The following is a 24,441-nucleotide window of genomic DNA, read 5'->3' on the forward strand; positions in this document are numbered from 1 at the left end:
GTGATGATCATGTCAAGGTAATTGACATATCCATTGCCTCAAACATTTATCTTTTTTTTTTTTTTTTTGGCATTAGGAACATTTAAAATCCTCCCTGATGGCTATTTTGAAATATCCAATTAATTGTCATCAACCATAGTTTTCCTACTATCCTATAGACCGCTAGAAATTATTTCTCCTACTCAGCTGCACCCCAACACCTGTTAACCATACTCTTTCCATCCCTTCCTCCCCCCACCCTTCCCAGCCTCAAGTCAGTCCCTGTTCTTAGACTTTCTTTTTTTTTTTTTTGCGGTACTGGGTATCGAACTCAGGGCCTTGTGCTTATGAGGCGAGCACTCTACCAGCTGAGCTGTCTCCCCAACCCTGTTCTTAGACTTTCTATCAAAAAAAAAAGAGAGAGTTTTAAAATCATATTATACATGTTATGGCTTTGATACAATCAGTCTTTTTTTTTATTGCAAACAAATGGGATACATGTTGTTTCTCTGTTTGTACATGGAGTCAAGGCATACCATTTGTGTAATCATAAATTTACATAGGGTAGTGTTGTTTGATTCATTCTGTTATTTTTTTCCCTTCCCCCCACCCCTCCCACCCCTCTTTTCCCTCTATACAGCCCTTCCTCCCTCCATTCTTGCCCTCCTCCCACCCCCCATTATGTGTCATCATCCACTTATCAGTGTGATCATGCATCCTTTGGTTTTTTGAGAGATACAATCAGTCTTAAGCAGAACTAAAACCCTGCTTTGAAATGGCATTGATGTGAAATAACTTCAGTGAGGATCTGTCCCTTTAGATGCAGGAAGTGACAGGATAGACATCCCAGCTCTCTACCTTGACAGGCATTTGGGGCCACACAAAGGGCACGGGTTTTAGTCTACCTGCTGCTCCCAGAGAAGAGCTGGAACAAGGCCCCTGCTGCTCAGGCTTGAGGTTTTCTTCTACGTTGGGAGAAGCTTCTTTTGCGTCGCCTTCCTGTACCTCCCGTGCTTTACCTTTCTTCCCACCCATATAGCTCTTGCACTTTCCAAGTCTGCAATAAACTGCTAAGGAAAATGCCCCATTGACTTCCGACCTGGTTGGAGAGTATGTCAGGGAAATAAGAAATCAAACACTGAAAGAGCTGAGACCATTTTCTTCCAGCTGGCTCTCCTAGGCTTTTCGCCCCACGTGTCTGCCAGCCGACGCTCCATCATGCCTCTCTTGGCCAACATGGGACTTTGTTCAAACAGATATCTGAGAGACAGAAAAAATATGAACAGCTTTTGCATGAAGAAGATTAAAGGCCTGAAGCTGCTGGGCTAAAGTCACTGACGTGCCCTGACTCCCTGCCACGGCTGGGAATATTTGCCCATTCATTCATGTACCCACAGAGGTGTTCATTCAAAAGTGACTTACTGAGTGCCACCAGGTACTGCGTTTATGATGTTCACCCAACATCCCAGGACCCAAGGAGTAAAATGATGACCAAAATAAAAGTGGACTCTACCTCACCGAATCGACAGTCCAGAGAGCTCTAGAGAAAAGCATAATGACAAATAATTCCATGCATAGTGTGATAAGCACCATTAAAGAAAAGGTAACGAGTATAGCAATAGGAATTTTTAATAGTAGCTTTGGATGTAGATTCACGAGTCAAGGGAAGGCTTCTCTGGCTGATAGAAGGACAGAGGGAAGAGCAGAGAGAAGGGCCTGTCGTCAGGTGGAACAGCACTTCTAAGACCCTGTGGTAGAAGAGTCCGAGGTGATTGAAGAGAGGGGGAAGGAGAGTACAAGGTGAGGCTGGAGAGGTGGACAGGGGCCAGCCACACCCAGCCCGAGAAGCTGGGAAAGCACGAAGCCCTGGAAGCAACAGAGAGTTGTGAGAAGAGTGTCCACAAACTGCTGAGATGCCATCTAAGTGAAGGACCGAGACCTGACCTCTGGCTAAGCAGAGGCTGTGCGGCACTTCAGCAGGAGTGTGGCCTGGAAGTCGGCCTGCAGTGGACGGAAGAGGGTGGAGGAGAGGAACTGAAGGCAGTGTGCAGTCAGGAAGACGAGGTAGACCTTGGAAGGGAATGCGATTTTGTTTATTGTTTGCTTTTAAGATGAGAGGTATCGAGTGTTTCCATAAAGGCAGGAAAGATCTCATAGAAAGGGAAAGGTTAAGATGTAAGAGACAGATGGGAGTGAGGTCCCTCGGAAGGAGGCAGAAATGAGGTCAGAAGAGGGTGGGAAGGTGACTTTGTGGATTTGAGTGGCAGAAAAATGGCAGCTGCTACCTGGTGCCCTCTAAGAGGCAAGGTCCTCCCTGAGATTGAGAGGGTGGAGGGCAGGAAGGCCGTGGAGTGGAGAAGGGCAGATGTGACTGCTGCAGGCCGAGGAGGCCTACTGGGAGACCACTTCCCTGAAACTTCTCGAGGGGTCTTGTCTCCTCACCACCTGCCCCGTGGGCCCTGTCAGCATTCCTAAAAGAGTAGTAATTCCCTCTCATCCCTGGGTCCCCTTTTCTAGTTTGCAGTTACTTGTGGTTTCAGTTACCCACACTTAACCAGGGTCCAAAAGAGTTGCATAGACAATTCCAGAAATGAACAGTTTATGAGTTTTAGACTGCACGCAGTTTCGGGTCACATGTTGAAACTTCCTGCCATCTTGCTCTTCCCACTTAGGACTCCCATCATCTCTTTGTCCACCTGCCACCTGCCCGTTGGCCAGTTCCCCTCTGTTCTCAGTTGACTGTCACAGGATTTCAGTGCTTACGTTCAATTAATATGTGAAGTTCAGTATTATCCTGTTTCAGGCATCCACGGTAGTCTCGGAATATAGCCTCAAAGATATGGGGCGTTGGAGCTGGGGTTGTGGCAGGGGTTGCACTTGCCTGACGTGTGAGGCACTGGGTTTGAGCCTCAGCACCACATAAAAATAAATAAATAAAATACAGGTATTGTGTCCATCTACAACTAAAAAAATATATTTAAAAAAAAAGAAATGGAGCACTACTTGGCATAAGGATGGTATTTTTTTGCTTTTTAAATTTTGTCCTCTGTTTTTTCCAATGCTGAATTTACCATTTTACAGTTTCCTACAGATCTGAGTAATTTGACGTGGGAGCAGGACTTTCTCTTCTGTTACTTTTACTACCTGTTGTGAATTAATTTCACGATTCTTCCTTCTGCTCATGCTTCTTGTCTTTTGAGTTGCTTGTACCTTTGACCTCAGCATTTGAAAAGACCCTGATTTTCTATGTGTATTTTCTGGTGTGCTTTGTTCTGTTTTGATTTATGACTACCTGTCACAGCTCAGGCTGCCTTAGATTCCATTTTTATAGAACAACTTATGGAGTTGGAATCTTTCAAGCAAGTCCACTTTGAAAAATATCCAAATGCTTTGCCTCATGTGTTTCTTGGTGCCTCCCGACTCACAGTCCCATAGTATTTTGGCAATAACTAGAATGTCTGGTAGATCTTTCCTTCCTTCTCTTCCCACTCCTGCTATTTGCCTGCTACTCACCTGTTCCCTGCTGCTTTCGTCTCTTGGCCTTGGGTCATATTAGTTTCGCCATGTGTTCGATGATTATGCTTTTTCCTTTCCATAGTCATTCCAGATCCCTACCACTTTGCCCGATACACCCACAGGTGTTTTTTTTTTTTTTTTTTTTTTTTTTTTTTTTTTTTTCTTTTTTCCATTGACACTTTGAAGCAGGAGAGCCCTCAGAGATGAGTCATCTTGTTTGGGGCTTATAAGTCCATGCCAAGTTATCTCAAAAAATCAGAAACTCATGTGCTGTGAGCATCTGCCTGTATTGAGTGCCTTTCTTAGGCTGGTAGTAATCCCGAGGCAGGAAGTGTTGTTCCCATTTTATAGATAGATAAATCAACCCCAGAAAGATTCAGTGAGTTTTGAGAAGTACTTCAGGGGGAAACTAGAAACCATCCTTCTTTCCTGTCCAAAGTTCAAAGTGGCTGATGGTTGGTTATCTGTGCAATACGTAGACCCTCATGTAGCTGAATGCCACTGGAGGCAGGGACCTGGGCTCCTCTGTGCTGGCCAATGGCTCTAGGGGGAGGCAGGCATCTTTAGTGCTGGAGTCCCCACAGAAGGTGTCTTCACCACTAGGTGGGGATGGAGCAGCACCGCAAGTGGCCATAATGCACAGAGCAGGACCTGGCCAGGAGCCCTCCAGAGCAAGGACGCGTAGACTTGAAATATAAATGAGTGAGGTGAAACACATATCGTTAGACCTTGTCAAGTGACACTACGGTGACAGGTTGTACTTTCACAGTGTTGTACAGCCACCACTCCCCTCTCATCCTAGCACGTTTCCACCACTTAAGTAAAACCCTTAACATTAAGGAGACTTCCCCCATCACCCCTTCCCTGTGGTCCCTGCCTTCTTTCTGTAAATTTACCTTTTCTGTGTATTTCTTATAAATGAAGTCATATAATTTGTGACCTTTTTGTGCTTTTTTAAAAACTTGAATTATGCTAATAATGTTGTTGAAACCCTTCCACATAGTAGCAGGTATCCTAACTGCATTCCCTTATATGGCTTTGAAATCAGGAAGAATGTGGAAAGCAGCTAGCATTTGGTGGGCATTCGTGAGCATTCATGGCTGGTGGACACTGAGTTGTTTCCACCTTCCGGCTATTGTGGACAGTGTTGCTTTGACCATGTGTGTGCCTACACTTGTTCAAATACCTGTTCTCATTTCTTTTGGGTGTATACCTAGGAACTGAATTGTGGGGTCATATCTTGAGGAACCACCAAACCATTTCCATAGTGGCTAAACCATTTTTACCTTCTCACTAGCAGTGTATGAGGATTTTAAACTTTTTAAGCCAGGAATTGCAATAAGAAATACATTATATCTTGAAATGCCATGCAGCATTCATGTGTGTGCATATATTTATATGATGGAAACTTCATGAAACAGTAGTCAACTTTACTGTGTCTGACACACTCTAGTATATCCCATTTCATTAGGAAGGATATCCTGGTTTCAACTCAAGCAAACTATCTCCACAACTCAAAGCAAAATTAAACTTTTAAATGGGATTTGCTATTACACCAGAGTATTGTTTTAGTTGTATATAATAATGTAACGAAATGTCTTTCCATTTGGATCATCAATAAATTCAAGATTTTTTGTCAATTGGGAACTATATGTGTGTGTATATACATTTATACTTTTGAAGGAGTTTATCTTATGAGGTTGCTGTTTTATGTATTCTCAAACATTAAATGGAGATCATATTCAAGTACGAGTGATACTGCATGTGCTTGCTGTGCATTGAGGCTTGTAATTGACTGGTGTTCTATAATCTGGCATCAACTTGCGGGGGCAAGTCGTGCACTTATGGTTTTCATTTATTGAATGGTTCAAGTCTTTAAATATCACTTGACCATCTCATAGAAAGTGAGATGCTGACAATAGAAAAAGTGAGTGATATAAGTTAAAAAAAAAAGAAAGCTGGAAGGAGAGTGGGCAAAGCTTCTCAAAGTTGCAACAGTTATTTGTGACATCTTCAAGCATCCTGTGAAACTGAGCTCTCCAGAAGGAGTGGTGTCTTGGGAGCAGCAGAACATAGTGGGCAAAGCTCACGCTCTGGAGCGGCTCTGTGGGTCTGAAGAATTTAGATGGGAAAATGTTACATTTCACTTCTTACTAATCTCTAACTGACATTTAGTATTTTCTTCAATTACAAATATAGGTGACAGGGCTGGGGAGATAGCTCAGTCGGTAGAGTGCTTGCCTTGCAAACACAAGTGCAAACACACACACACACACACACACACACACACACACACACACACATATATATATATATATATATGACAAACTACAGTAATATTAATAGCACCTTGACTTTGCTACCAGTAGAAGTCACAGGTATTTTCATCACATTATAGATGCTTTAGGTTTATGGAAATTTTATTTATGCTTTTTGATATTATTTTATTTAAAATTTATTATTAGGCCAGATTCTGGATTGTGTTATTTAAAGTGTTATTAAAGTATTGCGTGTATACAATACCACAGTTTCATGTTTTTTTTAAATTGATAATTACATTTCAAAATGATTTTTATTTATAACCTATGGCTTTTATTTTTATTCATGTAAACTTATAATTCTGAGAAGGAGCCATCAGCTTCACCAGACTGTCAAAAAGGTTCATGGCACAAAAATAGGTAAGAAACTTCTAGAGCTACTCTGTTTGATAAGAGAATCACCAGCCACTGGTAGATATTATGCCCTTGGAATGTATATTCCAATCACTAGCCACTGATGTACATTCCAAGGACATAATAGCTATTAGTGGCTAATGCCATAAAAACTGCATCAGATTTCAAATATTTAGTGCAAAAAATTAAATGTGACACAAATAATTTTGGTGTTTATTACATATTGAAATAGTAATATTTTCAGCATACTGGATTACATGAGTTTCAGTTTCCTCCCCTGTAAGAGTAGATACAAGGCCAATGGAGTGAATATTGCTACTTTAATTCCAGGTTCAGCCTTTGACTCTCACTATCCAAAGACCTCCCCTCTTCCAAGATTCCAACATAAGGCCATGTACATGGTCTTTTCTCTGATTCTTCTGCTACTCATTGTTTTAATGAACACAGTATCAATTAGACACATGAAGAGTAATATACAAAGGTAAGGATAAAAGAAATCATAGACCAAGTTAATTTCTAAAAATAATTTAAAAGGATAAGAGAAAGGAAAAATTCCCCTGGGAAGCAAAGAAGGTGGAAAATAAGGCTAGAGGTAGGGTGGAGTATTTCTCCGACTGCAGTTACCACCCATCCTGTATTTATTCAGAGAGGCTGGAGTGGCATTTGGATAAGACCCAGGCAAACCACCAGAACATTCCTGGAGTTGGTGAATGGCCACTTACAGAGCAGGGCACCCCTGGCATGTCCCTAAACCAAAAACTGAAAGTCCAGCAAGCTGGTACAATGACCAGGGAGGTGCCAGTGTGTCTCTTTAGGATGGAGGACTGAAGGGCGACCACCCACCCTCTTAGTTGTCTTATTCGTGCACTGACGAAACCCTGAGCATCTCTGATGCTAGCACCCAGGGAGTAGAGTCCTTCCATCCACAGAATCTCCTTTGAGATCATGAACCAGTGTTACATAGAGGGCAGATAGGATGCACCCTGTGGATGGGAAAAGAATAGGTTGAACACGTAGGTGGAAAACTGATCAGTACCTGGTGGGGCAGGGCCTGACCTGACCAGGAGCTTGAGTTTCTCTATGGCTAACACCAGGGTCAGAATCATGACCCTCCAGTTCTGTTTCTCGGAGTGACCTCACCGAGCCTGACGATCTGCAAAGCTCATTACTCTCTACCTCACTTCTGAACAGTTGGAATTGCTCTCCCCACCAGCCTGCCGAGCTGCAGCTGTCCCTCATTCAGTTTCTGACAGCCTCGCCCTCCTACACAAAGCCCTGCCTGTCTGGTCAAAGTAGGGTGGTGATTTCCCACCCTTTCTAAAAACATGCCTTGTGGGACTTTCCCCATCCTGCAAAATACTCCCCTTCTCAGTTACATTTTCTAATGCATCTGAACAGGGGCCTGAGGGTGGAGAAGGTGATGTATGTGCTTCTGTGTTACACCCAAGCCTTCTAAAAGGCAGGAGCCAGGGGGTTTGCACCAGGCAGCTCCCAAACAGATGGCCATTTGGAAGACTTTGAAGGTGAAGTCAGTGCTGCTCAGTGAGGTAGACACTTATTTTTTAATTTATTTATTTTAATTTTTACAGGCTGCATTTTGATTCATTGTACACAAATGGGGTTCATCTTTCGTTTCTATGGTTGTGCACAAGGTAGATTCACACCATTCATGTGATTACATGAATTAAGTGATGCTGTCCATATCGTCAGTGCCTTAGTTCTGCTGTCCTTAATCTCAATATTAATAACCTAATAACCTGGCTTTTGGCTGTGATCTCTCCCTGGCCCCTAGGACATGCCTAATGTATAGTTGCTATCAGTTTGAGGCTCATCAAAGCACTTTGCTACTGCTTCATTAATTTCACAGTAGATGCCTTGGTCATTTTCATATTGATTTATCCCTTTCTAATCCCCAATTATTTTTTGGTCCCATGTCAGCTTCTCCTGCCTGTCAGCCAGTGTGTGTGCTTTCATGGATGTTCTTATTTTATGAAAACATTATTGAGAAGGTGATTCTGTTGCCAGAAATTAAATAATGCATGCCAGAAACTTCCATAAAATTATTTATTATCCAGCATTCTGTTTTAGCCAAGCCATGGTTCTTCCCTGTAGTATGGAAAATCTGAGAACCTGCCCTAAGAAACAGTTTGATAGTGAAAAGGAGTAGTTTTCATTTTGTAGAGAAATAACTTGTCTAAAATCGCATCAGGGTCAAGAGAAGAAGAATACAGCGTTTCCTAATCCCCAGCCCTTCAACCTTTGTTGATAGGTAAGTGTAAACATGCAGAAAAGGAAACATTTAAAAGGAAAAAAGTTAAATGTATGTGAAATCTATGTAATGTGCATATAAATAAAACTAATCAAAATTTTAATTTCCCCCAATTTTGTGTTTTTAAAATTACAGATTTTAGTAAATGGTTCCTTTGAGAAAAATTGATCTGTTCCCTGTGACTTAAACTGCAAATGTTTATTTTTGAGTGTGAAATTGGGAACACCAGTAGAATAAAAATAAGAATAGTGGCTGTAGCTCTAAAAGGTACTTAATTTTTATCACTACATCCTAGGCAGAGCTTATCACCCAATAACTTTAATGCTACCCGGACAATGCTCCTTTTTTGTGTTGTTAGATTAGCATTCATACAGAAAAGGACCAACAGTTTTAGTTCTCTGTTACATGGTAAATGTTTGGGAAAGAATAATGACAATTGGTTTAAATACAATTGGTTTTTATCCTGTGAGCATTACCTATCTGAGTTTTTGGTAAATACTGATATGCAAAGCAATATGTCCTTTTTTACTTCTTTAGAAAAGACTTAACATTTATTATGTTTTAATATTCTCTACTACTACAGCTAGTTACACCGAACTTGTTTGCATCTGCATGTAAATAATTGCTCAACTGCTGGTAGCATTTGAAAGTAGGATAGTGAAGTTATCAGTAACATCTGCTTTCTTGATAAAGGACAGTGGAAAAAAAACATGTTTTCTCCTTTGCATATATATCCATAAATACAACATTAAAGGGTAAGTATGCAAGAAGTGTTCTGGGTTAAGAATATGCAATATGCTCTCTCCACTTTGAGAAGTTGAAGGACTAATTCAAGTAAATTCTGAAAAGATGCTAAACTAACTAGAACCTCTAGTCATGTAGTTTACCCTGGGCCCCAAAAGTTGTCTGTACATATGTTTAGGTTTCCTTTACTTTACAAACCTTTAGCCTTGTTGGCAGGTCCACCTTACCTTGGTAGCGAGCACCACACTGATGGCTGAAGTAGGGATCCCTCTGCAGAAGGCAGGGTCCCTCTCCTTATTTCCTAACCTGAGCATGAGCTTTAGGGGACATTTTGTGCTATATATTCTGGGTTCACTGGTCACTACAGATCTGGTACATAACATTTGTCACCTGCCTAGGCACACATTTAATTTTTGTAATGTGTGATAAGCACTAGTTTACAGACAAGGAAACTGATGCCATAGTTGTTCAACAACTCTGCCACACAGTTCCCGTGCAATAAAGGAGGGATCAGCTGTAGGATACAGTGTCACTCCCCTTTTAATTGATAGTCTTTGAATATTTGTTCTTGAGGTCACAATTCGGTTGTCTGGAATGGAGTTTATGAGGATCCTCCTCTTTATTTCCCAGGTTGGAAGCCTGTGATAACTGATGCCACAGTTCCAGTTTATTCTATTGATCTTTCAGTGCCAGTTACAGAGAGGTTCCCAGCAGGAGAGCCTTTTGGTTTAGATTTGTCCTCTGAGATACAGCCTAGCCCAAGGCCTCAATATTAAGCGCTCAGTAAATGTCAGTTCCTGCCCAGGGTGACCATGGGCATCTGGAGGGACCTTCCATACCCAGTGCAGATAATGGTGTGGTTTCCTTTCTTTCCCCAACTCCCTGCTCTATTGTGCTGAGTCTTTCATTGCCATCTGCTTGTATCCTTCAAGGGCTTCCCCTTGCACTGGATGATCCCTTGCTTCCTTTGTCTTCGTGTCCTATAAAACTCAGCTCAGAGGAGCTGAGTAGGAAAGGGAAAAAATGGGTTCTGCTGCTATTTTGTTTTGAATGAAAACCATTTCAGGAAACATGATTTTCCTTGTTTATGTCTAAATCTGTGCAACAAGCTCTGCTTTAATGAAATTCTGTTGCATTCAAAAAAATTGAATGTATTTGTCAATCTGTTGAAAAAAATATTTGCAGTGGATAGCAATGGAGTAAACATTTTCCAAACTTGCAGAATCTATCTTTGTGAAGACTTATGTCTGTGGGTTGGATTTTTTAAGGAAACGGTTATTGCCTTTGATGCTTGCGATGTGAACATTGTGTGACATCTTTTTTTTTCTCTCTAATAGTTCTTGGAATAGGATAGATCAGCCCAAATTGCTGCTAACACAGGTCAAAAGAGAAGTTTGTTATTTATTTTGACACTTCGTTCTTTAGGTTATCTTCATGCCTCTTCTGCATTCTACTATTTACAGAAAATTGAAATTCTTTCTCTATACCTGTCACTGGTGATCTCAGCAGCTGTCCATTTAACTCAGTCAAGGGAGCACTTCATTTGCTTTGGAACGGTAATGCAATGGATAGTTTTGGTGATCTAATATACTTAATACTTTTGGAATCTGAATCTGCTGATTATTTGAAACTGCTGATCAAGAACTGATAAAGCATTTTTTTCATACATTAAGTGGTTTTCTTTTGTTTCTTCAGGTTGCTCGAGAAGCATTTCTCTTCTGTGTAACGCATTCTGTGCATGAACATGCATGACACTCTGTGACAGTAATTACATGTGGGGACCCACGTGTACCTGTCCACAAAGGAAGAGAGTAGACTCCAACTCTAACACAATCAACTCAATCAGATGCTTGAAAACCATTAGGTAATGTCTCTTGAGGTTGGCAAGCATCCCGACTATTTGCCTAGCTTTATTTGCACATTTTATTTTTTAACACCATGCATTTTAGTCTCAAAAAATTGTCCAAAATGCTAGGAAAACATAAATGAAATATAAATTAAAATTAGTTGTTCTTCTGTTGCACATTCCCCCGCCCCAGGCAGCAAATAACCTAGGCAGGCATGGCAAGCCTATTCATTCACTCATCATGTGGGGATTGACTGTGTGCTGGAGCAGTAGGGGATATAAAACCCAGTAAGACACAGCTCTTCTGGAGGGAGAGAGAGATGGTTCTAATAGGAATCAAGACAGAAGAGAGGCAAATGCCACCGATTGTGAGATGCAATCCACATACCCTCTACTGCTCTCACCCCATGTGGCCACTCAGCTAGCTGGAAGATAAGGGACCAGTTGGTCAATCCCTTGCAACACCGTGCCCTCCTGGCTCCTCCTGCACTACTTAGAGTTACTACTAGCCTACTGTGCTAGTTACCTTTCTGTTGCTGTGATAACATACCTGGTAAATCAAATTAAAGAAGGAAAGATTAATTTGGGCTCACAGTTTTAAAGTTTTCAGTCTATGGTCAGCCAGCACCACTGCTTTGGACCTGAGGAAAGGAAGAACATCATGACCACGGGAACATGGGGCAGAGAAGGATGGTCGCTGCGAAGGAAGGGCAGGGACAAAATATGCCCTCCAAAGGCATCCCCCTAGGGACACCTATATCCTCCAACCAGGCCCCACCTCCTAACGTTTCCAAAATCTCCCAGGAGTCCCTTACACTGTGAGCCTATCAATAGATTAATCCTTTGATGAGATCAGAACCTCATAATGCATTCACTTCCCCAAAGCCCCACCTTGGAACATCGCTGCTTTGGGGAGCAAACCTTCAGCACATGAGTCTTCAGGCAACATTCCAGATCCAAACCATAACACCCATATGCTGTCTTGATCTCAAAATAGATGCCTTTCCCTCTGGATTGAGTCCTAGGTTGATGCAGCCCCACGTCAGGATGGACTGAGCCTATTACCAGCCCTTGACAACCTGAAGAGTAGATTTCAGGCAAGATTTCCATCTGCGGTTGCTTCCCTTCAACTCCAGTTCAGATGTCCCTGTAGAGACACAACCTGTAGGATAAATCAAGTTAATATGAAAAATATTGGTATTCTTTCCTAGTTTCCTTCAGGGGACTACAGTCCCCCAGGGAGCAATTCCTTACCCAGGCAAAAGCTGAGTAGGAAGATAATGAGTAAGCTGGAAGAGCTGGTAGGACCTGAAGCCCTTGCATCTGTGATAAGGAGGGTGGCAAAGAAGTTGATTCTCATGTTGCTTATGATTTGAAAATAATAATTATTAATAATGATAATAATAATAATAAAGTTAGGATAACTGACTCTAAAAATGGCTAGACCTAAATTTTAACAGCTATATGACTTTGATCTTTTAAGCCTCAATTTTCTCATCTGTAAAATAGGCTAGCAAGATTACTTACCTCATAGATTTGTAGTAAGGATTAAATATGATTTTGAAATGTTTATTTGAGCACAGTATTAATGTTCAATAAATGTAGATGGTCTCATTCATCATTATCATGTGTCTGAGACTACTTTCTTTTTTTCACTCTTCAATACCATTTCCTGGGACCTTCAGCTTTTCCTGTACTACCGTTCTCTTTCTCTTGGTCCCATATCTATGCCTAATTTCTTGCTTAAAGATTCATTGTACGGTTTCCCAAGACTTTAAAGGAAGGATCCCTCATTTTGTACCGGTATGAAGCTGACATACCTCTAGGTCATCTTAAATGACAACTGAAATCAAGAAGCAAGCCAGGGACAGATTCGGATTTTATTGTTGTATTTCAAAGTACCTTTGTCCAGGTGCCTGTCTATCTATATATTTTTTTTATAAACACCCCAGAGAGAAAGAGAGATAGAAAGAGGAGACACAAGGATAAATGTTCTATCCCAGTTTGCAGCAGGTGTCGTTTTCTATTTGATTTGCAGGCCTTTCAGCAAAACAAAAGGTCTTTTCTGTTCTTTTACAATGTATGTTCTCTTTAAAGGTATTCCAGTGAGGGAAAAAAAAATAGCATGCACTGGGCAGACTGGAGTTCTAACAGAATCAAACAGGACTCTTAATTGCTGATTCACTCTTCACCAGGAAAACTAGAGGCCATATAAAAGTGATTTTTAAAAGTTCTTTTCTAAATAGCATTTAAATTTTTATGATAGTTTTCTTTGAAATATATATGAGTGGCATTCTCAGGAAATTAGTACATTTATAGTACTATTGAAAACTTTTCTAAAAAGTCAGAGAATAAACATTAGAGAACTTCTCCATGTTTGAGTAACCCATATAGAAGAGCAATGTTTATTGCAGCTGATTTTAAATGTCTCTAACCTGCTATTTCCAAATAGTTCCTAAGTAAATTCCTTCTCAGTCACATAAACAGTAAAAATAAATAAGTAGTTAGATAAACTAACTTAAAAACAGTCCTGGAGTCATTCAGAGTTCATAATAATAAACAATGAATAAAAATAATTTAATAATAATGATAAAATGTGATTGGGTATTTACTATATACGATGTTCTATGCTGAGTATTTTTCATGCATAATGTCATTTACTCTTCCAAAGTACCATAGGAAGTAGGTCCAATTATCTTCATTTTATAGTTGAGCAAAGTAAGGGTTAGGGAGGTTAATAATTTGCCTTAGGCCTCATAGCTAGTAAGGGCTGGTGCCAGGTAGGAGCTGGGGCCCTGCCTTGAAAACCCTGTCCATCATTCATTCCAAAGCATCCTTTTATCCACTGCCATCTAAGGTGGGAGAGGACCCAGATCAGTGGACAGAGGTATTACATATGCTTTCAGATGTAATAGTTGTTTTGTAGTAATATCTTTGGGTCCTATTTTACCTAGAATCCATACATTAAAGTATAGATATGAGGAGAGAAAATTAGCTATTGAACTTTAGTTTGCATATGAGTTAAAAAGAAGCCAGTCTGATGAGAGATTTCATGAGAATAAAGTGCAGTGATCAGAGTTAGGAATCTTGAGTGCTTGAGTGCTTGCCTTTAAGTGCAAAGTTTGAAAAGCTCATTATATCGATAAGGTAGGACATTTCAGGACACAGCTCTGAAAATGCTATTTAGTGTTGAATTTTTAAAATTCTTTGCCTTAAAAATAAAAAGTATATTACACTCCCTCCATTTATCAAATAAACTGTTAATCTAGGAAGTCCAATTTCTTTGTTGATGGGGGGGTGCCCAACATTTGTTGTGTTAAATAATGATCACCTTATTATTATTTTGTAAACATTAATCACAAATGTACTGGAGATGGGGAAGGATCCCATGGCTTATTAGATGGTTGGCCAAATCTCAGCAGCTCAAATATAGTCTGTCATTATTAAAATACAATACTGGCATTTAATCTCCTAGTCAAGCTAAATGATAATGTGAAACAAAGCTAACCCATATCAGGACATCTGATATCAAGAATTCATGAAGTAAAATGCCATCATACAGCACGGAATCTGATGCTTTTGCTTCTTATCTTTTGAATACAAATAAAATGAGCTTTATTGGGCTCAGTGGTTCTTAGAAATGAAAGGTTAGAGACAAACAGATCTATGGTGGAATCTGTGGCATTCTCTAAACAAGCAGACTAAGCAGCTTGGACTGCCTGTCCCCTTAGGGTGCACGCTTTGGGGCTCAGTGCCTCTCAAAAAGGCTGCATTTCTGGGGGGTGGGGAGAAACACAAAATGCAGATTACTCTGTGCCCCTGAAAAAGGGAAGAAAAGCCCTGCCTGGGGTCTTGTTGTCAAGCTTCTGTGCAGCTAGGAGGCTGCCAGACAGGGTTTTTCAAACATTGCTGCAGCCAGATGCAAGGGTGCAGCCTGCATTGCCACAGCGGGCTGCAGTTGTGTATGTTTCAGGGACAGACACAAGGGGAAGCAGCACCCAGGCCAAAAGAGCCACCGGAGCTGGGAAATTCCTCCTCCCTCAGCCCAGGCGGAGGCTGAATGGTGGCTCAGGTTGAGGCAGGGGTAGGGGCGGTGCTCCCAGCCCATCCCTCAGCCCCGCGGCTGCTGTGTGGGCAGGGAGGCCTCCTGCATCGTGTCAGGGAGGCCGGCCAAGAAACCCTCCCTCCCCAGAGAAAGCGGATCACAGTTCAGGTGGGGACTTCTTTGGTACGGTACCTGGCTCGAGCAGAGCATGTGGGCGGCCGGCAGCAGGCATTTCTGGTTATGGCAGCCCAGAAATGAAAGCAGCAGCGGCCACCGCCTCTGAGGGCTGCAGGGAGATCGCACCCAGCAAATAAGAAGCGAGTCCTGGCCCCGGAGGAGGAGGAGCGGCTGAGCATCTCTCTCCCGCTCCTCCGTGTCCTTTAAATGAGGACTCCCTGCCAAAGCCGGAGGTGGATCTGCAGAGCCTCCCTCTCCGCTCCTGACCCCTCGCTTACATCACTAACCTGTGACAGGCACATCTCCACACCCGGTACCTGCTCCTCCAGCGGCTCCCAGTCCTAGGAGCCTCTTTGTATGCTGCAGACATGGCCAGCCAGCAGGATTCGGGCTTCTTTGAGATCAGTATCAAATATTTACTGAAATCCTGGAGTAATAGTGAGTAATAGAAAATAACCTTTTTGTTTGTTTGTTTGCTGGATGTTGCGTAAGGTTTGAGAAATCAGATCTCAACTGGACACATATGTTTGTGAACCAAGGAAGTTTTTTTTGCTTCCATCTGCTATGAAAATCAAAATGTCAGAGACTGAACTAGCTTTGCTCCGGTGCAAAGACTGCAGTGGAATTACAGTAGATTTTGTTTGCTTAAATTTTCAAGTGAGATGGCCCTTCAGACTCTGGTGAGCACAGGACCAGGCTTTGCAGGCTGCCTTTCTTGCCTAGGTGTTTGTTTGATCTGTTCAGTCTTCATCTAAATATTTCTGTGAAGTGCAGTTTAATCAGAGGGGTGTGGCAGGGTTTTGGAGTACTTCGTAATTGTTTTATTAGGGTATTGTCTGAAGAGAGAAAAGTACTTACGAGTCCAAAACCTACGACTCACCTTTTTTATACACAGAGGCATCTGCAGATTTGTTTAATAGCTCCCTTATCCATGTGAATGATATTCAGAATGCCATTTACTGTCTGCATATTTTTAAAAATTCTGATGTTTGCTGTAGTTCAAGTAACGTGCTTTTCTGAAATGTAAACAAGTGATATTCTGACCCTAATCATTCATTAGGTTATCAGAGTATTATGGCTTTTGAAGTTCCATTTCTGACCTACATAAAGATTTTCCCAATATACTATTTCAAAAAGACAGCCTCTAAGCCATCCTGGATCTGGGATCAAATTAAAATGAGGCCTTCAGGTGATCAGTGATGTCTTATATTTTTATGAATACTTTAAAAACAAAGTCTTCTCTATTTCACCAACAGCTTTTGTGCTTGCTTTGGATAACTGACCAGCAGGTATTATAGATCCTTAATTGTTTAAAATTTTTTCCAATAAAAAATTGATATTATATTATGGGCATACTAATGAACCTACCTATGCTCAAAGAGGTAGTGACTAATTATCTCCTCCACAAATGACCTGTGGCCAAGATTGTTCTTATGTAAACAAAACCTGGGCCAGAGAACCTGGGCTGGAATTGTTTTTGAAAAAAGAGCCAAAGTACCTTCTGCCTGGAGGTATTCAGGGATATGCATCTCTAAATGATATCCATAGAAACCATTTTTTCCAGGTCATTTTGCACCACTGTATGCACTGTGGGGCTTTTCTGAGGCTGCTTTTCTACAAAGTGGGGAAGCCATTTGGGAGCAATACAGTAGCCCAAACAGCATTCCTTTATTCATTATGGCCATGAATCATTTAACTTGGATTCATTATTTGTATACTTCACACTTCACACAAGGATGAACCTTCCTTTGTCTCTCTATCTTTTGATTAAAGAAAAGAATTTTAGACATATAGGGTGGCCAATAGAGCAGTTTTCTTATTGGGGGAAAAAAACCCCCCACTTGTGAGTTTGATATCTGTGTGGTTTTTAATCACCATTTGATTATTCCAAAGCCAGACTCTTCTTCCATCAATTTTTGTCACTACCTCATTAGACAGAAAATGATGTTGTGATGAAACTGAACTCGGTGGGATTTCTTTTAAAACCTCTCCCCTTGTGTATTTGCAAATGACTGTAGACAAAGTATATATTCTCTCCATCCTTCCTAAAACTACTCTCCCTCTCCCTCCATACACACATCAGTAAATGGTTCAAAGTGTTCATTTCCACTTTGAGATTATCTATGTCACAATTTTGAATTCTTCCAATTCATTCAGCAAAGATTTACTCAACACCTATTCTGTGCCAGACTGAAGGGCTTTCAGAGATGAACAAGACACTGTCTCCGCCTTCTGCCTTAATTTCTTTATTTCACAGGAGTGAACTTGGTGAGTCTCTGGTGTTCCTTTGGGGGCAGAATGTTTTTCCATTTATCCAAGAGTAAGGGGAAATATACTTTGAGCTTGTTACAACACTTACCTGCTTACAACCCAGCATAATTCTCATTGCTAAGTTTTACATATTTTCAGTAGCAAAGAGAGAAAGGAATGTGTCTGTGTGGAGACAAAGCAGAAAACAGAAGCCTTAGGGCTCAACCTACTCAGTGTAACCTTGGCCGAGAGGATGCACCACAGGGCAGGCAGCTAATTGCCCCTGCACGTGAATGCCTAGCATCACAGGCTTGAGAGCAAGGATTCTGCCCACATACCTGAATGGAGAATCAGCCCCTAATTATATGGTGGTGCTTATTTACGAAAGTGCAACAATTAAAAAGCAATAAAACAAACTTTAACTATGGCTTACTGCTTTGCTAGGCAGTAGTAAGAGGAAAGATGATTTTATAAGTATTTGCAGGTTCAGCTTTTCATTTAAAAAAATGAAACAAGGCACATTGTGGTCAAAAAATGTGATTTTATATATCTTTGTCTCTTCAAAGAATTAATAAGTCAATTAAACAAGTCATTCCCTGCCTGGCAAGATGAATTAGCTTTTGATTCAGTGTTCATTTTGACATTCTCCTCTTTCCTGGCGTGCCCATTCTGTCAGGCCACCCTTTGGTTGGAGGAGCTGGGAATTTAAATGGGCTCGTTGCCTGGAAATGCAACGTGGCACCTTTCCCGTGGAGCCTTTCCTGACCCTCCCTTGGACACCTGTCCTGTCGCTTCTTCCCTAGTCTTATCCAGACCTTCCCCAGATGCTCAGTGATGCTCAGAGCTGCTGCCCCTTGGTGCCCATGGCCACAGCCACACTATGCCCTTCTCCACTGAACCAGGAGTACTCAGTGGTCCCTTGTGGTTGAAGGATCCTCTCCAGCCCCTCTTCTCTGTCAGTGGCCATCAACCAGGACACTCTTTGGGCTCCTTATCCATCCTCTCTTAACTTGTTTTTCTGCTCCAGGCATGCTACACCTGCTCGTCCTCCTCTGCATTTTGCTGATTTTCTCCTGAATCCATGCCTGTATGTATGTCAGCCCCCTAATTTGGCCCACTGTCACCTAGATCACACAAGTGGCAGGGCCAAACAGGTTTGGCTCTGGTCTCTATCTCTTGCATTTGTGTGGCTTTGGATAGTTAATTAAGCACTCTAATTCCATTTCATCATCAGTAAGATGGAAGCAAAAATAATGGGTACCTCATAGGAGCAAATGAGGTATTAAAATGTAAAGCTTTTAGTATAATTGTGAATGCTCTATAAATATAAAATTACATTAATGTGTTCTAATTCTCCCCCTCTTCTAAACCTACTTAAAGACAGACTTAGACCATTTCTTTCCTTAGACTTGGCATCCTCACTGGATTATTTTATGAGTAGTCAACATTTGCTACACCCCTGGAGAGGGCAACTACATGGATAGATGCCATACGTAGCTGCTTACTCTGGGCTATCTTTTTCCAGATTTACTTTTAACTTTATCTCTTTTTCCACCTCAGCTACTATCAGAATATTCCTACCTTTCTCTAAGTGCATGTCTTCCAGTAGCATGGGAGTTGGCCTGGGAATTTTCTTGGTGGCAGATACTCACGTTGGCCTTTTCAAATTTGCTACAGAACAAAAGTTCAGAGTGGGAAGTTCCAAGCTATTTCACAGGAAAGGAGAACTTGCCTTGTATTACTGCACGGAGTTGGTGTGTGGGCTCCCACGCCAGTCTGACAGATCTGAATGGCTTCCTTGTGGCTCTGTCCAGCCCATGATGCTCAGAACACTGGGTCCAATGAATGAAGGTGCATTCAGAATTTCTTCAACACCTTGCTCTTTTTCAGGCAGTGCACACCCTTCCTATGTCATTTGGCAAATCTTGCTAAAACCATTGAGAAAAATTTTGCATGCCCATGAACTCTTTCAGTTATTTAGAATTCTATTCACAAATCACCTGCTATGGGGGAACTGAATGATCTCTCTGCTATAGGAAAGGGTACATGCAAAATGTCTAATGTTGATCTACAAAAACTGGTATCCATTAAGAGAGTTAGATTGTCCCAGGTGTTTTGTGGTGTTTTAAATTGTGTGTGGTAGTGAATTAAATTACATTGATAAGGGCAATATCCATCTAAAATGGAAACTCAGGCTCATATGGGGTTAGCTCTGAGGCCAAAGAAAATCATTGAGAAGTACAGATGGAAAGATTCTTCCATTGGCTAAAGAACAGTACTTATTGGGGTCTATTCATGTGACAAGTGAACCTCAAGGGCACTATGAGAAAGGCTTAAGAAAAAATTCAGAACTGTCACTTGTTTTAACCTTTGTGTGTGTGTGTGTGTGTGTGTGTGTGTGTGTGTGTGTGTGTGTATGTGTGTGTGTGTGTGTGTTTATGGGGGTGTATATTGGAGATGAAGCCCAAGACCTCACACACGCTTGGCATAGGCTGTACCACTGAGCTGCATCCCTAGTAAACTTTTGTTCTTCCACAGAGGACCCAGCAGTGTTGCTGGGAGTTACTGCAGTGTCCTTGTAGCTCAGTAGATGTTTGATGATCACATACTCTCTAAGGCTACTGGGTTCACTTTGGCTAAGGTAGTTTACAGCCCTCGTGAGAAACAAATACCCAAATCAACATCCATGCTCTCTAAGTAGAAAGGGGTCTGTCCCTGGCTTTACAGTCCAGACAAACCAGGAAATTGTTTTTTCATTTAAATGCACAAACAATCCTAGAATAACAGTAACTGCCATTCTGTGTCAAGTACTGCGCTTGCTTATATATAGAGCAACCACATAATTATTCATCCAAACTGGGACACTTTTGAGAGTGAAAGTTTAAAATTATGCTGGGATACTGGGTGTCAACTGGGAGTGCCTTGGGCAAAGGGGGACATATGGCCACTCTGTTTATTACCTTTGTTCTTTCTAATAACCTCGTAAGGTAAGGTATTATACACATTTTACAAATGAGGGGGAAAAAGTGAGACTTGAGAAAGCAATTTGCTCAAAGCCAGGATGCTAGGAAGTGCCATAAACCCTTCCCACAAGCCAACTGATAATTGCCTTGTTTTTAAAATACCCAAAGGACCGAAGGATTCAGAACATTGTTGGGAACTTGGTGCTTTATAGGTATTTTCATTTATATTGGCTGATGCTTCTGCCAGTTCTCAGCCTCCCCTACCCAATTCTCCCTTTCTGTGTGCCTCTGAAGGAAACTCTACCATTCTGGCTCTTTTTTGCTAGAGAACAACATCCCCTTAGCACAGGTTTATTGGAAGGGCCCAAATATCCACCAGTCTTCCCCGTAATCATTACAAATACTACATTGGCAATTCTGCCCCCAGTGATCTTTTGGTTAAATACACTTACAAAATAGATCATAGTAAAATACTACTACATTCTTTCTATTAGGAGTGCTGAATGTTGCTCACTCCCAGTTTTAAAAATGTATACTTACTCCAGGGCCAAGGATGTACTTAGTGTTAGAGTACTTTCATAGCATGCTCAAAGCCCTGGGTTTAATCCCCAGCACTGCAAAAAATAAATAAATAAATAATAAGCAAATAAAATGCATGTATGATTTTTGCTTCTTTTAGAATGATGGTTGCTGAGATTTCTCTATGCAGGGTTGTAGTTCTGTTTAGGAAACCACAGCAATTTTCGTAATTATCATTAGCAGCTACAGCAGGAAGAATCTTTCCAGGGGTATTGGTAATCTACCTGTAATTCAGGTATCTCCTTTTACCTGAGAGCTGCAGCCTGCTTCTCCATAAAACCATCTATAAAACTGACAGCACAAAAAGAATGACCCTCATCATCTGTGCCCTTTTACATGCTGCTTGGTGAATTTGCCAAGAATTGAACAAGTCAGAAAGGTAAACGCAGTAGTCAAGGAGGAAAGATGACCTGCATAGTTTAAATCTGGGAACTGCCCAGAATAGTTGAGAAAGTTGGCCAATATTTAGATGTTTCAACTGATACAGCATGCAAATATTCCCTTTATTTAAGACATCTGTTTCAAAACATTTTAACAGTCATGACTCATTCACTTACTTTTGGGTACAGTTCAAGGAATTGAGTAGGTCACATATGTCCTGATCATTATCTTTGTAACTTCTCCATTTTTGAGTTTTATGTGATATTTCAAATGAGCTGGGCTCAGAAGTGATCTTGGGCCAATCAGGAATGACATTTTAACATAGATTGACAGCCCCCTCAATAAACTTCTGTGCAGATCTGGTGCTGGTACTAAACCTTAAATTCATGTCACTGGGTGATTTGCTCAGTACCTTCAAGCATACCACCTCATTTGATATGTGGGATACTTTGATTAAGAATAAACTAGCTGCTGCTTCAGTGTGCCTGGTTAAGGATGACAAGACTTAATTCTTCCTAAGTTCAGTCTTTGTGGTATGAGATTCCCTTATGGCATCATGTAGGTATATTTTATTTTCAGATCAGATTTAAATGAACAAATAATATTCTTAGGCTACAGTCTTTACCTTTGAATAGGACTTCTTAAAAATGCAATGTAATTTGGTATTTATCACATAAGATATGCAGAGGTGAGTCCATCCAACTACTATATGCAGTAAGATTTTCTGGATTTATGTGCACCCAACATTTTTCTTATCCTTCTTTTCTAAGCAATTAAATGTTATAATTTTCCATAATGTGGTGCTCCCTGGGAACCACCCACTGTGAGCACACTACCCCAGTGCAGAAGTTTTATCAAGCAACTACTTTCTGGAAATGTTAATGGCATTTGTGGAACAAGGTAGTATGCAGCTTAACCTCATTTTTTTTCTTGCTAGTCTTTCCCACTTGATATATTCCATTCATCATATTAATTTAAATATTGCTATATTGTAGAACTGTCAGCTGGTTAAACAGGAGAATGCTTTGTCTTTCTTTGGGCTGAAAGTTTGTCTCTCCCAGGCTTGGAGGAGCAATAGGGAATAGACTTTTCCATAAGAACATCTTTACTTACTTTTCAATGCTGGATTCCACTACAAAACTCACCACCTGAGTGTTAGTTTTTCTTGGATACTGCAAGCATATACCCCAGCAAAACTCCAGTACATGCTTTGCTATTCAGTAATGTCAGAGAAGCAAGGCAAATGCTATTCAGTACCTGTGCATTGAGCACCAACTGCATGCAAGATACTTTGTTCTGGATACCACATCAAGGCCCTCAAAGCTTCCCTTCCTTCCTTGTTGAATTTAAAATGCAAGTATGTTCATGCAGAATTTCCCAAGACTTCTAAAACCCATGGAGAAGTAGCTGGTGATGTTCCAGAGATGGTGTAAGCCCTATAGAATTTTATATGGGAGAATGTGTGATAGATTCTATTACTTTAACTTCATGGATTTATATTTTCACTACATCAGAGAGCAATTGGAAGCCTGATGTTTGCAGGCAAAGTTCTGGAAGAACACTCAATATTTCTCCTAGCAGAATGGCTAGAGAAGAAATATAAGCCATTTACATTAGACCCAGTGGGAGGGCTTGACTGGCTTTCAGTAAATGAGGCAGCATGCATTTCAGTTAGACTTCATTAGGTAAGTAACATGAAGAGGAGCTGCCAGGGATTTTAGATTTTTGCACGTGGGGGCTAGGCAGTGGCTGAGCACCTGCTTCCCACGTACAAGGCCCTATGTCCAACCCTGAGTGCCACCAATGAAGTAAACACATAAACTTTTGAAGATGAGTCAAATTTAAAGCCAGTTCCCTAACATTATGAGTGATTCTCTCACTGTTTAGCATATTGGGGATTAAAGAGAAGGGGTGTGTATGGTAGGGAGCAGAATGTATCACATTTTTCTGTAAGTTAAATTTAATGATCAGATATGTCACCTATGATTCTACCAGTACTTTCTCTTTCACAGAACATACAAGCACAAGCATTTAAATGTTAGTCACCCAGAACTCCAGATGCTAAGCAGTGAAAGTTTATATTCTGCCAGCATATCAGACTCTGTAATGAGTCTGATTTGGTTTAATTCCTTTCTACTGTTTAGTCATTTGATGAGCCGCAGATGGAAATGTAAGCCAGAGCCATAACATTTCAGCTAATACTTTTTATGTTGCTGTAAGAATTTGTTGTCATGTCAATTTAAGGGAGTTGAAATCTTTTTTCAAGAAGGCATTCAAATCTACATTAAGTGCTTTTATCAACCCTGATTTGATATACAACTCTGACTGCTTCTGCCGTTCTTAATCAATTGCAAAGTACAAAGTAATTTAGCAGTTGAAGACAGCTTTGAAATTCCAGGATTTCTCAGCTGGTGCCCCAAATATAACATTATGGAAATATACAATTAAATTTCCATTAAATTTTTTTCCCCCTAAGCTTGAGAAACTCTAGACTGAGTTCTTTGAGTTTAGCCTTAAACAGGTAAATATGTATTTTGGCAGCCACGGGAAGGATAGGGTATTAGATTAACTAGGGCAATACTTTAGTAAAATTCCATTTGAATGTTATATTAGTACAGAAGGGATTTGATCCGTCAATAAAATGGTTTGTTGTGTAAGAGTCAAATCAATAAAATGCTACAACTGTGCAAATACAAGATTGGGTTTTTCTTCCCTCTTTTCTGTCATTGTGTGTGTGTGTGTGTGTGATCTCAGCCACCTCCTCTCACTTCCTCATGAAAAAGGAACAGACCTGACCCTTTCTCTCTTGCTGGTGGATGTGAGGGCTTTGAGTAACTCCACCGAAAACTGAGGCTTACGTAGACTTCATTTTTGCCAGTTTTCAGTTATTTCTCCTACACCATTAAAGCCAGGTGGAAGGAGGTTTAACTGTATGTTATTGAACTTGACTGATAAAGTCCATGTCTCAGACCTGCTTTCCAAGCTTGGTCAGCTTCTCAAACTACCTTGCTTTCCAGTCA

General features: G+C 40.9%; 1 protein-coding gene and 1 long non-coding RNA gene across 2 annotated transcripts in view; one reads left to right on the plus strand and one right to left on the minus strand.

The window, feature by feature from the left end:
- Positions 1 to 6,421: 6,421 nt before the first annotated feature.
- On the minus strand, positions 6,422 to 15,520 carry LOC124985079 (uncharacterized). The gene is made up of 3 exons (XR_007108802.1): positions 15,264 to 15,520; positions 11,918 to 12,188; positions 6,422 to 11,667 (listed from the first exon to the last, which is right to left on the minus strand). It is a non-coding gene; the product is annotated as an uncharacterized LOC124985079 (long non-coding RNA).
- Fry (FRY microtubule binding protein) overlaps positions 15,453 to 24,441 on the plus strand; it is a 243,883-nt gene continuing 234,894 nt past the window's right edge. Inside the window, exon 1 of the mRNA XM_047553455.1 lies at positions 15,453 to 15,686. Coding sequence (XP_047409411.1) covers positions 15,617 to 15,686 — 70 coding nt within the window. The 5' untranslated portion in view covers positions 15,453 to 15,616. The remainder of the gene's footprint in view (positions 15,687 to 24,441) is intronic.

This window comes from Sciurus carolinensis, chromosome 5, assembly GCF_902686445.1.
Source record: "Sciurus carolinensis chromosome 5, mSciCar1.2, whole genome shotgun sequence".
Lineage (NCBI taxonomy): Eukaryota > Metazoa > Chordata > Mammalia > Rodentia > Sciuridae > Sciurus > Sciurus carolinensis.